We start from the raw sequence: 14137 nt of genomic DNA, 5'->3' as shown, positions 1-14137 counted from the left end.
GGGTTTGATAATAATAATTTGATTTTTTAGGATAACAAATTCAAGTTTAGGTCTGTGGCGTGCCTACATGGTAATTGATTTTACAGATAGACACATAATTATTGTGTGATGGGACTTTATATACACCTTCTTCTATGAATATATATATATAGACCTACTGTACATTATAGGCCTACTCATTAAATTGTCTTAATTATGAGCCGACCAATCGGCGTCTTATTTACACAACGTGCTTAGCAACTAAAGCCAGATGTCAATATCATCAACTTGTGGTGAGTACGTAATTCCGGAAATTATACTAATGTCTTCGTTGTACAAATCATACGCATAAGAACTCTTTTATCGACCGGACACTCGGCAAATGTCGGAAAAATATAATTGTTTATATTTTATTTAAATCAGACGGTTATTGTCACGTGTTGTTTTTATAGAAGTTGAAACCGATTGCTAGCTGTTGTACGAAGACCGGGAAATATGATCCAAATGTCGACTTGTGTCGAATCAAACTAAATATTCTTGACAGGTAGAAACTTCAGTTTATGGTTTGACAGCACACAGCATCACGCACCTTAAAAATTGTCATAATTCAATGTGTTGGTTTATGAAGTATCTTTACCTTCAGTTTGTGCTGAATGTTGGCTTATACACAGTTTGAAGTTAACAAGAAACATGTGGACATCTACGTTTCCTATTGTTTTGGCCGTCATTGCCGTAACGAATTCCGTCCAGGTAAGAAAGGCCTAGGCTAAATTATAATTAGATTTAATAGTTTGGTTATTGTTTACATGCCTACTTGATCCATTGAAAATGGTATTTAATGTTGTGCTGGTATATAAATCACGAAGGGGTATATATTGTATTATACCTCCATATTATTTATATTAAGACATTTAAAACAGTAGCGGATTAATAGGCACATTTTAAACTCTGTATAGTAGAAACGAATTCGATCTAAAGTTATAATAAACGTTATAAACATGTTTTAGTTTTCATGTTTTGATAGATGCATTTAAGCATCTCATGAGAATTTGATTATAGGTGCGTTGAGGGATTCCGCCATTAATCATTTGGTTTTATCGGTTTGTCATTTCCTTTATACATGAGTCATGGGTGTTACATTCGTAATTAATATTTTCCTCACGCACCGAGGAGCTGCTTTAAGTTCCTTTTAAGTCCCCCTTTGAACCGCAATGCATGCAACAAGTAAAGTTGGTACCGGGCCGTTTTACTGAGGGTAATAGCTTACTAAATGTATTTGCCGCAGAAGAATTCTCTGATCTCCCCACCCCAATATAACACACCGCCGATTGGTGCATTTACAAAAAAACAGCAGTTTAAATTGCTTTTATATGCCTACAAATAGGATCTCGATGTTGTTTTGTTCAATCTTTGATTTGTTGAAGGAGTGAAGGAGTAAAGGGGTGGGGGCGTTGGAGAAGAGGGTGAATTTGTCGAGATTGGGGAGTGGGAGAGGTCTGATGGCCAGTCTGATTAGGCCTACATGCATGTTCCCAAAGCAGCCTCGCACTATAAGTTTCTTTGTTTCAACGCCAATTATGTTACGCTTTCCTTAAGCCATGAACAGAGAGATGATTATTAAACCTCAAATTAGGTAACGAACAGTAATTAGTTCCATCTGATCGGACTTGTCAAGTCGCACGCTTTTCACACCGAACAATAAGCCCTTGTGTTCAAGTACTTTTACGTGTTTCTCATTAAAAATAATTATGCAACTCAAAATGTCACTCAAAAACGCAAAGAGGAAATATTGTCAACACCAAACATTTAGGAGTATTCATTTTTATTACATTCACTTCTCAGTAAATTTCAATTTATAATCATCATCACCATAAACACAATTATGCCTAATTTATTTAAAATTATGTTTTAATAAAAATGTGGTTTTTTTTCAGGTAGACCAAATTGAAAATATTTTATTTAAATCAGGTAGGCTACTGAAATTAATAAAAAAATATATTTGGCCGAAATAACTCTTTTTGGAGAACCTTTGGTATTAGAGGTCTTTCTTCCAATTTCTGCTGCACACACAAAATGTATGGATTTTTGTTTAATAAAGACACCACCAGTATTTATTTATAACAACTCAGTTGTTTTGAAAACTCGTATATTATTATAGGTATAGGCTCAGACAAGGAGGTAAATACAGTTTAAAAACATGACATACAGCACAGTAATAATATATCGTATCGTTCTTTCTTATTTTCTATTACCTTCAGATACAATTGTTGTACCATACAAATCAACTAAACATGGTGAATTCCTTAGTTTTGATTTATCAGAAAACGTGCCGTTATTATATATTACTATTAAGATTTACGATATTAAGTATACAATGGACTTGGTAAGAATTGAAAATAGGGAAATGTTCTCTGTTAAAACTTCGAACAATCGTTCAACAACATACGACATAGGCAATGGATATTATGCAGGGAACATCAATGGAATCTTCTCAACAGTTGAAGTAAAAGTGAATTATGGAATGGTAAGTTGTTTTAAATATTTTCTAAAAAAATTCCATTGAGAAGAAAAACATTGAAATTTACAAGAAAAATTTACAAGAAAAATCTACAAGACGATACAAAACAAGTCGAACCAAGTTGTTAAGCCCTACATAGAAGACTAAGATAGGGAGGTTGCGGGGGTTGTGGGGGGCGGGGAGGGTGTTGGGGAGGTTGTGGGGTTGTGTGGGAGGGTGTTGGAGAGGTTGTGGGTGTTGGAGAGGTTGTGGGTGTTGGAGAGGTTGTGGGTGTTGGAGAGGTTGTGGGTGTTGGAGCGGTTGTGGGGGTTGGGGAGGTTGCGAGGGTTTGGGAGGTTGTTGGAGAGGTTGTGGGGGTTGGGGAGGTTGTGAGGGTTGGGGAGGTTGTGGGAGAGGGGTTGTTGGGGATGTTGTGGGGGTTGTGGGAGATGGTGTGGTTTGGGTTGGGTGTGTGCGACTAGGGAAGAGTAATTTCACTCTTCCCTAGTGTGACTGTTAATGTAACAACTGCTTACAATTAATTTTGCAGCAAGGTGTAATAAAAGTTCGGGACCATGCGTGTATAATTGAATACGTCACAAATGATGAAGATCAGTGCCGTCAAAATGGCTGCCCCCATGTTCTTTACTGCCACGCAAATAATAACGGAGTAAATCCAGTTGACGGTGCTAGGCCTAGTACTAGTGATCCAGTTGAAAGTGAGTAAAAGCCTGTTAATAAATCATTATTGTTGGCAATATAAATGCTTGATTCAAATATTCATATAAGGCCTAGAATTTGAGTAACTATTCGTTCATCTTAATTACATTGTATTTTATTAAAGAATCTGTCCAAAGAGCACGAAATCGTCGGTCCCTCAAAGGACCGGTCCGTTATATCGAAACACTGCTTGTTGGTGAATTTAGTATGAGTGAATTTTACCAAGATACCGTGACTGAATATTTAGAATCACTGATATTCAAGGTAAGCAAACATTCTCTTAAAATATTAACAACTTATCATTATTACGCATAGTCCAAATCACACATGCGTTTAGGCTCGTTACCTGGAACGCAGCGCAACGACGTAGGCACAACGCAAGTGAGTTGACCAATGACAAGCTTAACAGTTTGGGTGATCCATCCATCTAAATTACTTGCGATGCGTTTTAAACGTCATTGCGTTGGGTCTAAAGCGTGGTTTCCACTAGAACGCAACGCAGCGAGGTATCGACGCAAAGTCCTGTATTGCGTAGTCAGAAGTGGGAACCGACTATGCAACAGTGCTGCAAACATCGCAGGTTTGATTTCACGCAGGTGGGGACAAACACAATTATTGGAAGGAAATTTTCTTACGTTGCGTCGGTTGCGTTGCGTCGCGTCGCCAATGGGAACCAAGCTTAAGTGCGAACAATCTTTACAGGTATAACAGATATCAATTGTAGGTAAATAATTCAGAGAGCAAAAGTATAGTATATTATTTATTAATACTATTACTTATTATTTACTTATTATTTGTTTAGGTCAATGAGATCTTACAAGATGAAACTATCGGCATAAATATTCAAATTATCATCACCAAAATAGTTCTTTGGAGTGAACAAGAGGTAACAATGATTGTTTTTATCTCTGCTGGTAGGCATGATATAGAAACATTTTATAACATTGTTAACTACATTATACATAATACGATACGTTATAAGAAGGAAGGAGGAGTCCTGTTGTAACTAGTATGATTAGCATTACTAATTCAAAGTATTCATCCGTTTTCTAACATTGTTAAATAGGCCTACCCAACTAATACATTGTATACATTTTGTCGGATTAGTCACTTGTAACTACTATACTATCTTGTATAATTATGAACGACGATGGATCGCTTATTCATGAAATACCTTAAATATATTGCTAAAATATTTACCGTGATATACCGGTACACTTTTCTAAATAACGAATTTATAATTCTTTTTTTTATCAATCAATCGATAATAAATTTATTTCTCAAATAAAAACAAAGTACAGTTAAAATTTTCTAAAATAATAGATAATAAATGAGAAAAGGTGTACCCCACTGGAAGCTTAAGCTTTAAAATGTGGGGTCCAGGCAACATAATTAATTAAGGTAAGAAACATGTAAAAAACAATATGATAATGAACCAAAAAGGCATTTAACTTAACGAATGCAGTTATGATTTAACTTAAAACAGATATAATTATTATAACCTTAAACAATAACAGTAAAAAAGGGGGTTTTCATGAATTTGAACTTAAAACAAGATCTAAAATTAATAATTTTTTTTAATACAGTCGGCCAACAAAATAGTAAAGACGAGTTTACAGCTGAGTCGTAGCAGAGTGTGCTCGTGGGCTAGGATGAATCAAGACATTGATGATGCAAGCGAAGATCATTATGATTTGGCCTTATTTCTTACACGGAAGGAACTTTCAAAATCTGGTTAGTGCATTCGCATTTAGTCAATTTGTTTTTAAGCGATTATGTATGTTTATCGTACTAAATTTGGCTCACTCGGAAAAATATTAAACCCGTGACTAGTGCGTCTTGCTACGATAAGCGGGACTGATTGAACTTTTATTTCAGTTTTAATAATTGAGTTCCTACACAGAAGGTAGTATTATTCATCATAAACTTAAATAAGTATAGGCCTATAGAAAAATAAATTTGTGTGCGTATTGAATTGCTTTACACACACATAACCAAAACATTCTATCTCATATTATCCCTGAGCGGAATTCGTCAAATATAAAATAAGGTTTCGGAGAATATTACAATACTGTATCTGCTTTATACTAATCCATGCTCTTACAATATCAGCCGTTTAAATTTGTATTACAATAGGAAACACTCTTTGTCGGATTAATTCGTTCAAATTTGTCCGTGGGATAAACCCTCTCTAGTACTAAAGTGGTGTCCAAAAAAACAGTCTCCGAGAGTCGAAGGACTTATGCCGATATTTATCGTGGTGTGGGAACCTTCCGGTTAAATTGTTGTGATATATTGAAGTTAAACAAGGGAATTAATTATTATCATAACTATGCAAAGTAACTTCCAAGAGGGATTAGAGCAAGTTGTATATTTTTTAACAGACACGCCAACTCGCCAATTAGCGAGTTGGGTACACACTGTAAAACAATATAGCGAATCGCGATATGTTTTTGTATGCAGGGAAGTTTTTTTTTAAAGAAAGATGTACACAAAAGTGTGTACAAACTGCAAAATTTGTATCAAAATATCACCTCAAACAGTTTGTTATGATTCCATTGAATTGTATACGTCTGGCCCATTTCTCTCTATTGTCACGCTAAACATCAGATTCTGTGAATAGATCTATATTAAAAAACGACAGGCCTACAAAGTTATACATAGTTCGGCTTGATTGTAGTTTTAACTCCCATTATATTATGTTTTATTGCGAAAATAATTCAAAAAACAAATTTGCTAATATTTTGTATTGCAGGTTATGAACAAAATGGCCAGATGTGTAGCGAGTTTAGAAGTTGTGCTTTAGTACAAGACGAAGGCTTCACTACCTCATTTGCAATCGCTCAGGAAATAGGTCACCTGTAAGTCTCGTCACCATGATTATTGGAGTCATACCAAGAATAACAGTTTCTCAACCATTTATTTATTTTATTTTTTTATTTTCAATCTTTCTACATAGCAAAAAAACAAACATATAAGTATAACAGGGGAGTAGCGGAAAAGCAAAAGTATAAAACTGTCATCTTGTGATGTGCTTGACCAGCCCCTGTCAACTAGAACGATAGAATAACACCGACATTTAACAAATTTAGAAAAATACAAAGAAAAATATGGTATAATAAAATGTTAACAAAAGTGTTATAAAAATGCAATTGCTATCTGGAGTTCTAGTGAGTTCTAAATTGTACCATTTTGCTTGCTCTCACACTCTCACAGGTTATTATTATTGTCTGTTATTCCCATTTGTCATTTATCTCATTTGTTGTTGCCCGTGTTATTATTGTGTCCAGTTCTAGTTTACTTTAGGCCTATTGCGTTGGTGTGTCCAATTCCCTTGCTTGATCTAGTCCCTATATCCCCTTTACTTGTAATCTGCGGATTGCTCCAGTGCGTTCAAATGTTTATAATTGCTTTCTCTAGTCTCTATATCCCCTATATCCCCTTTTATGGATTGCTTTAGTGTGTTCAAATGATCATAATTGCTTGTCCTAGTCCTATATCCCCTTTTATGGATTGCTTTAGTGTGTTCAAATGATCATAATTGCTTGTCCTAGTCCTACATCTCCTTTTATGGATTGCTTTAGTGTGTTCAAATGATCATAATTGCTTGTCTTAGTCCTAGTCCTATATCCCCTTTTATGGATTGCTTTAGTGTGTTCAAATTATCATAATTGCTTGTCCTAGTCCTATATCCCTTTATTTACGGATTGCTTTGTGTTCAAATTTTCATAATTGTTTGCCCTGGTCATTATATCTACCGACCTGCGGTCTGCGGGTTGAGTTTGTGGTGCGTCCACTTCCCCTTTGATCTAGACCCTATATCTCATTTACTTGTCTGCGGGTTGAGTTTGTGGTGCGTCCACTTCCCCTTTGATCTAGACCCTATATCTCATTTACTTGTCTGCGGGTTGCTTTTGGTGCATTCAATTCTCATTATTAGTCACTCCAACCTGATACTACCCCTATAAAAGGCCCCTTCGGTTTCGTACTGTCATTTATTTTATGTAATTCGGCTTCAAACGAATAGAGAAAACGTGAATGCATTTTTGTATTTTCTGTATTTGTAAGATTAACAATTTAATGCTATTATTATAATAATTAGTATTCTTTCCATTTTCAGACTCGGGTTGAAGCATGATGATGACAATGGATGCGCCGATGATATCTTCCGTGGTAGCATCATGTCAAAAGTCATTCGGTCAACATTCATTCGATATCTCTGGTCAAATTGTAGTCGAGAAACCATGCAAAAGGATATCAAGTAAGTATAATTGTAGCGTATTTATGATTGTGGTTTATTTGATTTTATACTATTATTTAGCCCGTGGCTTAAAAGCTAAATCACGGCTAAATAGTGGCTAAATAGACACTACGGTAACATTGTAGGCCTGTGAAGAAACTCTAATTTAGGCCTTGGTATTACTTGGTTGGAATCCCCTTTTCCATGATGCAAATGAAGGTAACAACTTTAGTCTAATATCAAACATTTGTGTTTTAAATTCTTCTAGATCATTCCGATGTTTACGGGACTATCCGCTGTCTATTCCTTACCCACAGCCGAACAGGAACATCGGAGAGAAATTTTCCTTAGACGAACAGTGTCAATACATTTACGGTGGAAACTACACTGCCTGTCCATGGGTTACGATAGAAAACAGGGTATTTGCATTATTGTAATATTGATTGCGCTGTTGGCAAATGATTAAGAAGTGCAAGCACATTACTCAATTAATATAAATATATAGGCTTAAAATGTCAATGTTTTTAACACTACTGTGTCATTTTTTTTAGGCTGACCCGTGCAATATTCTACTGTGTTATAATCCGGATGAAAGCCGGAATTGTATTCCAGAGAAACGGCGCTCGCCGCCATTAGATGGTACGCAATGTGCGCCAAATATGGTAAGTTATCTTTATCTTTACACTCGCTTCAAAAAACTTATATCTTCTTTTATAAATAATGTTTCAGACTATGCTATGATAATATGCTTACTTTCGTTCACTTATCCAACTCAACCTCTGATGCAGTTGCACTGTCACATTGTAGATATACATATGACGGTCTTATATTCTTATTTTAAAGATAGCTCCGAATTCAACATTGTTATAAAATATAACCCTCTGCAGCAACATTGATAACAACCCGACTAAAGCAGAACGAGCGTGACATAAGCCCTACTTTTAAAAGTGGTGCAGACAGGTTTATGTTTTAAAATAAGAATAATCGTTTTAACCCCGGAGTTCCCTTTTAAGAAATTAGTAAGGAATTCACAGCGTAATTGTTTAATCACCATCATCTCTGAAGGCTCTAAAATAGCGAAGGAACTCTTGGGTATAACATTTTATATTTGATATTTATTGATGTACACGTCCATGCTTATAATTATGTTTATACATGATCTTCATCTAAATATACAATCGATCTTCATTCAAATATATAATCAGTTTACAAAAACATATCTGATGATTGTAATCGGCTATAGATTTCAGCACAGTGTATGCTCATAGCCTCTCCAAACACACTAATATATACGTAGGTTTGATTTTTAATTACTTTGCTGTACTTTATAGTGGTGCCTGGGAGGACGATGCTTAGCTTACAAGAAACGGAATGGGGCATGGGGTCCATGGAGTGCATGGGGGCCTTGTACTAAATCGTGTGGGATTGGTGTTAGTAAGAAGACAAGGAGGTGTGATAATCCACCGTAAGAATCTTCATTTTAATGCTTCATACTATTAACTGATTACTGATCATTTTCTGATGATATATTGACACCGATGATGATATTAATTGGAATGGGATTAAAATAATCAGTTACTATTTTGATTAAGAATAAACGCTATATTTCACAGGCCTCTCAAAGGTGGCAGAAGATGTAGAGGTAAAAGTAAAGATTTCAGGTTCTGCAATGCTGACGTAAGTATAATGCAGTCCTACTGTACTTCTAATATAATAAACATTTTAGTATTGTTGTTGCACATAATGAATATAGACAATTAACGCCCTCTAATATGATAAATGAATAGAAAAATGGGTTGTATGTGGTCGGTAACGCTTGGTTCCCACTTGCATGCGACGCAAGTACGTAGGCCGCACGCAAGCGAATTGACCAATCACAAGCGATGGATTATTCCAACTGCCGCTTGTGATTGGTCGATTCGGTTGTGTTGCGGCTTACATCATTACGTAGTGTCTTGGTGGGAATCAAGCTTAGAACATAATTTTCTTATTGAACTACTAAACGGGGCTGAACTTAAAAGACATGGTTTGGTTCAAGATTAGAATTACAAAACATTAACAATGCTTTTCTAAATTAATTAACAATGCTCTTAATTGTTTTTTTTTTTTATAAGGATTGCGTCAGACCGACTGAAGATTTTCGGGAGTTACAGTGCCGACGTCGTTCCAATGACGTAGATAACCTATGGGTACCATATGTTACTGGTAACGGTACGACACAAAAAAAATTATTATTATTTAAAAAAAAAGTAACTACAATACTTTGAATAGTTTTGACACTGTCTATTATCTTTAAATATTTCCGACAATAACTGTCTATTATTTTTGATTATTTCCGTTACGAGCTAATCTGTTAGAACGATAAAAGATAATCGTCTTTTTTAAAACAGAAGTTGCAAAGGAACAGTGCCAACTTTCATGTACATCGCTTCTAACCGGATCCATTAACAAGACAAGACAAAATGTTATCGATGGAACACGTTGTAACTACGACGATACTAATTCAGTGTGTGTCAATGGAAATTGCTTGGTAACTATGTGAATTTTGGTTAAATCACAAACAGTTCTCTGATTTAACTTAATTTGGGATTTCATCTAAGCAACCGTAAAAAACAAATAAACATCTTCAATGTTCAATTTACAAAGGCCTAAAGTCTAAATTAATGTAAGCTATGTTTGTTTTATTTATACCTGCCTGGTTTTATTTAGCTAGTTGGTTGCAATGGCATCAGAGGCTCGAAGCGTGTCCATGACGTATGTGGTGTATGCGATGGAGATGGCTCGTCTTGCCATCAGAAACAGGGACAGTTTGATGGAATTATAGTGCCATGTAAGTCAGTAATGATGGCGGCCTAGGATGCTAAAATAGGACATAAAATTATGAAATTAAGTGCTGAATATTATTCATATTATTCGTATTTTTTGCAATTTTTTGTAATTTCAAAATTTAAGTAGAGGGAGGGCGGTGTGGGATTTACGCCGCTCCGGATGTTTATAAATTTCTATTCCTTTACGTCTCACGGGGCAGAAATCATCCTAGACGTTCACAAGTCTGTAGTATTGTCTTTAAGCCTTTTTTTTTAAATTTCAGTCCACCAGTACGAAACGGCCAAAATATTTAATCTTTTTACTAATATTAGGTAAAAAAAATCAGTCTACTATAAAATAATCCATGCTCGAAATACAAATACTAATTTGATTTAAAAAATGAGGAATGTTATATACACAGGTACCATATTCATTAAACTATAGGCGTATCAGAAAGGGGTTTCTAAAAATTATCGTTTATCTCCTAAACTATTGGAGTTAAGATATTCGTAGTATTTAAACTATTTTCAGTTTTGTTTAGTCCGATATCAGTGTTATTGTTGAACTTATATCTTTTCAGATGGTACTGAAAGTGTTGTGATAATTCCTAGAAGGGCAAGAGAAATAGTCATATCTAAACCAAGAAATTTATATGTTATTTTTGGTAATTTTTTTATCCTTATCTATGGAATAAGATAATACAATAAAGTGTACAATGTATGTATATACATTTTTTTATTTGCGACATTACCATTTTTTTATTTAGTTATTGAAGATATAGTATCAAACCACTATGTTTTCGAGAGTTCTAACAAAAATGAAACTACAGGATTTGCCGTATGGGCTGGTACGAGGTTTGCGTATGAACTTGGTAGAGAGAGGGAGTTCATAGCCGCCAAAGGACCACTGTTAAAACCCATCCGTGTTATAGTAGGTGAAATTATTATTACACAACCTTTCAATCGATTCATGACATAATTATATCGTTTAATTGTTATCTACTTCAACATTTTTATTAAAATCACTGAATAGTCAACGGAATATAATTACTGTATAAAATATAAACTTTATTTACTCACGAGACTGATACAGTACAACTCGTTCAACCAACATTGATTGTTTTTACACAAGTTCGTAATATTAGCCTCTAAATAATCCAACACCATATAAATACGAAAAAATGAAACATCTGACACCCCTATTTAGGAAACACAATACCGGTACTTCCCGCGTAAACGGGAACCCCTATTCTACTTAACTGTACAGTACAGTAAAATTGTCTTAGAGTCTCACTTATATTCAAAACATTATGTGCAAACTATAGATAGGCCCTACTCCTGTCTTCAATTTGATCAGTCTGCCAAGAGAAACAACAAAGACCCATGATACATATTCATATTTATTAGTATTATTATTACTTTAGGTGAGTTCAACGGTTGGCTATTCGCGTTTTGTTGAAGTACGATACCAGTATGTTATACCTAATGAACCAGACTTGACCACACCCATTCCTACAACTACAATTGCAACTACAATCCCGTCAACAACTCAAAAAACAACCGTTGCTATACCATTATACAGATGGGAATCATATGGATGGACAGTGTGTACAAAAACGTGTGGTGGAGGTGGGTACTAATAATTAATTTGTACTTTCAATTCGGAATGAAAACAATTTTAGCGGATAAGCAAAACTATAAGTGAGCGGGGATGGTGCGTTGTAACCCGAATTATACGTATAACCAAATTCTAATAGTGTGACTGCCCAATTTAAAATTCAAGTCTCGCTTAATCTCGATCGCGGTAAGTCGCGCCAGCCTTGATACTGTTGTGTGACCGTAGCCATATATAAACACTTGGCGAACTAACACATTTTATAATCGTTATTATATTTTTAGGTTGGCGATATTTTCAGCAAGAGTGCCGAAATACAAAAACCCGTGATCGTGAAAATGATTCAAAGTGCGACTTCAAAATCTTTACACCAATGTCTATCCGAAAGCCTTGCAATGAAGAAGAGTGTCCTTCGCCAAGGTCCGTTATTTTAACAACATTTGTGTTATTATATTAGGAATAATAATAGAAATCTAATCTAGAAAACTGGCTGTACACTATCAAACTTTATGAGTGACAAAAAAATTGTGATGTGCAAATATATGGACACGATGACGTTATATCACTACCATATTTGGGTACATCACATTTTTTTGTCACAAAGTTTGATAGTGTAGATCGAGATTTACAATCTGTACGTTTCTTACCTTTATTCTTCATTCTAACTTCCTTTAGAACATACAGTAGTAGGCGCTGAATCTGCCGTCCGTACATAATAATGGGACAATTCCTATCAGGCCTAGGCCTGCACACATTGAATAACTAAATGTAGTCGGTCAAAGCCTTCTTTACCTCTCCTACAAAGTAGATTAATTTTCTTTTTTGTTTATTACGGTGTACAATTTCCTTGCAGGTATCTTTGGGAAACAACGGGTTGGCAACGTTGTTCAAAGCGATGCGGTGCTGGTGGCATTCAAACGCGGTCTGTACAATGTGTCCGCTTGTACAACGGCACACAAACATCTGTACGTTCCAGCAGATGTCAAGGAATGTCTCCGCCACCTGTATCAAAAACATGTAATCAGAGACCATGTCCTGCATACTGGAAAACAGGAAAATGGTCTCAGGTTTGTTTATTTGTTGTTGTTTTTTTTTTTTTTTTTTTTTTTTTTTTTGTTGTTTTTTTTTGTTTGATTGATTTATTCATTCATTTATAAACCTCTTACCATGTTTGATACTTTTCGTATACATTACAGAAGAGCTAATTTTGAGAGACGCTCAAAGCTAAACTACTTTTTGCTTGCTTTCTCTTTGATATCGAATGTTCTAAAATTAATTAACTTTGTATCTGTAAGGTAGAAAAAAAGAAAGTTTGGAATCTATTTATTTATTTAATTTTTGCAGTGTTCGGTAACATGTGGACTGGGAGTTAAAATGAGGTCTGTCAAGTGTTCCAAACCATCGAATGCGGATAGCGAGTATGTGTGCTATGATTCTAAGCCAAAAACAATAAAACAGTGTCTCAAACCGTCTTGTGATGAAGGTTAGTGTAATGTCTAGGACCGTCAAATAAATTTATTTATTGATTATACAACGGTATTGATTAAATCCAAGATGTAAAGCTTTATAATTCTAATGAATTATATGAACATAAAAACAAAATTGATTGATCTCTATAAGCAAACTTTAAACGCCATGTGTGCCAACATGTTATCAAATAATAAGTCGAATCACCGCCAATTAACAGTAGTTCTATTACATTGTTTATTTCAGGGTGCAGAGTGGTGAATAATCCCATGTGCGGACCAAGTTTATATGAAACATACTGTACTCTACGTGGATATAGAAAGTTTTGTTGTAGATCCTGTGAGGAAATGGAATTTATTTTCTCAAAAAGTCAAAAGAAAGGAAGAAAGAAAAAATAATTTTGTAAGAAAGAAGTGACAGAAAAGAAAGAACCATTAGGCCTATTAAGCAAACATGTTGCCGTAAATTGAAAAGATTATGGTGGTCTATTTGTAAACCTATTTCAGTTACTTAGTTTAGTTAGGATATAACCCAAATGTCCGTCTATTTATGTATAATTAGTAAGGTATCATTATTAATATTTTATACATTTATATATTTAACGTTGTGTAGTCCAACATTGTAAGTACTTTAAAATGGAACTATTATGCTGTACCGTGATCTCAATCCAACAAATAAAAAGTAACGAGATCAAATTAATAATTAATTTACAACATTGATGGCCTGTATTAATATTGTTGAAATAAAATAAATAAATAACGAAAAGTAATTAAAACAAGAAACAAGTTATGTCAAATAAAAAGTTATTTATC

General features: G+C 34.8%; 1 protein-coding gene across 1 annotated transcript; it reads left to right on the top strand.

The window, feature by feature from the left end:
* Positions 1–324: 324 nt before the first annotated feature.
* On the top strand, positions 325–14006 carry LOC140051879 (A disintegrin and metalloproteinase with thrombospondin motifs 3-like). Its single transcript, XM_072097210.1, has 23 exons — positions 325–729; positions 1914–1947; positions 2238–2503; positions 3027–3195; positions 3321–3460; positions 3999–4082; positions 4783–4930; positions 5952–6057; positions 7317–7457; positions 7705–7855; positions 7988–8098; positions 8768–8901; positions 9050–9113; positions 9551–9647; positions 9827–9966; positions 10146–10266; positions 10825–10908; positions 11011–11174; positions 11668–11872; positions 12143–12278; positions 12712–12925; positions 13203–13341; positions 13572–14006. Exons 1-23 carry the CDS (start codon positions 670–672, stop codon positions 13721–13723), a joined length of 3060 nt encoding a protein of 1019 aa, XP_071953311.1. The 5' UTR covers positions 325–669; the 3' UTR covers positions 13724–14006.
* The last annotated feature ends 131 nt before the right edge of the window (positions 14007–14137 follow it).

The sequence above is a fragment of the Antedon mediterranea genome, chromosome 6, assembly GCF_964355755.1.
Source record: "Antedon mediterranea chromosome 6, ecAntMedi1.1, whole genome shotgun sequence".
NCBI classification, from domain to species: Eukaryota; Metazoa; Echinodermata; class Crinoidea; order Comatulida; family Antedonidae; genus Antedon; species Antedon mediterranea.
The sequence above is the reverse complement of the archived record's forward strand: the minus strand, read 5'-3'. Positions and strand labels throughout refer to the sequence as shown.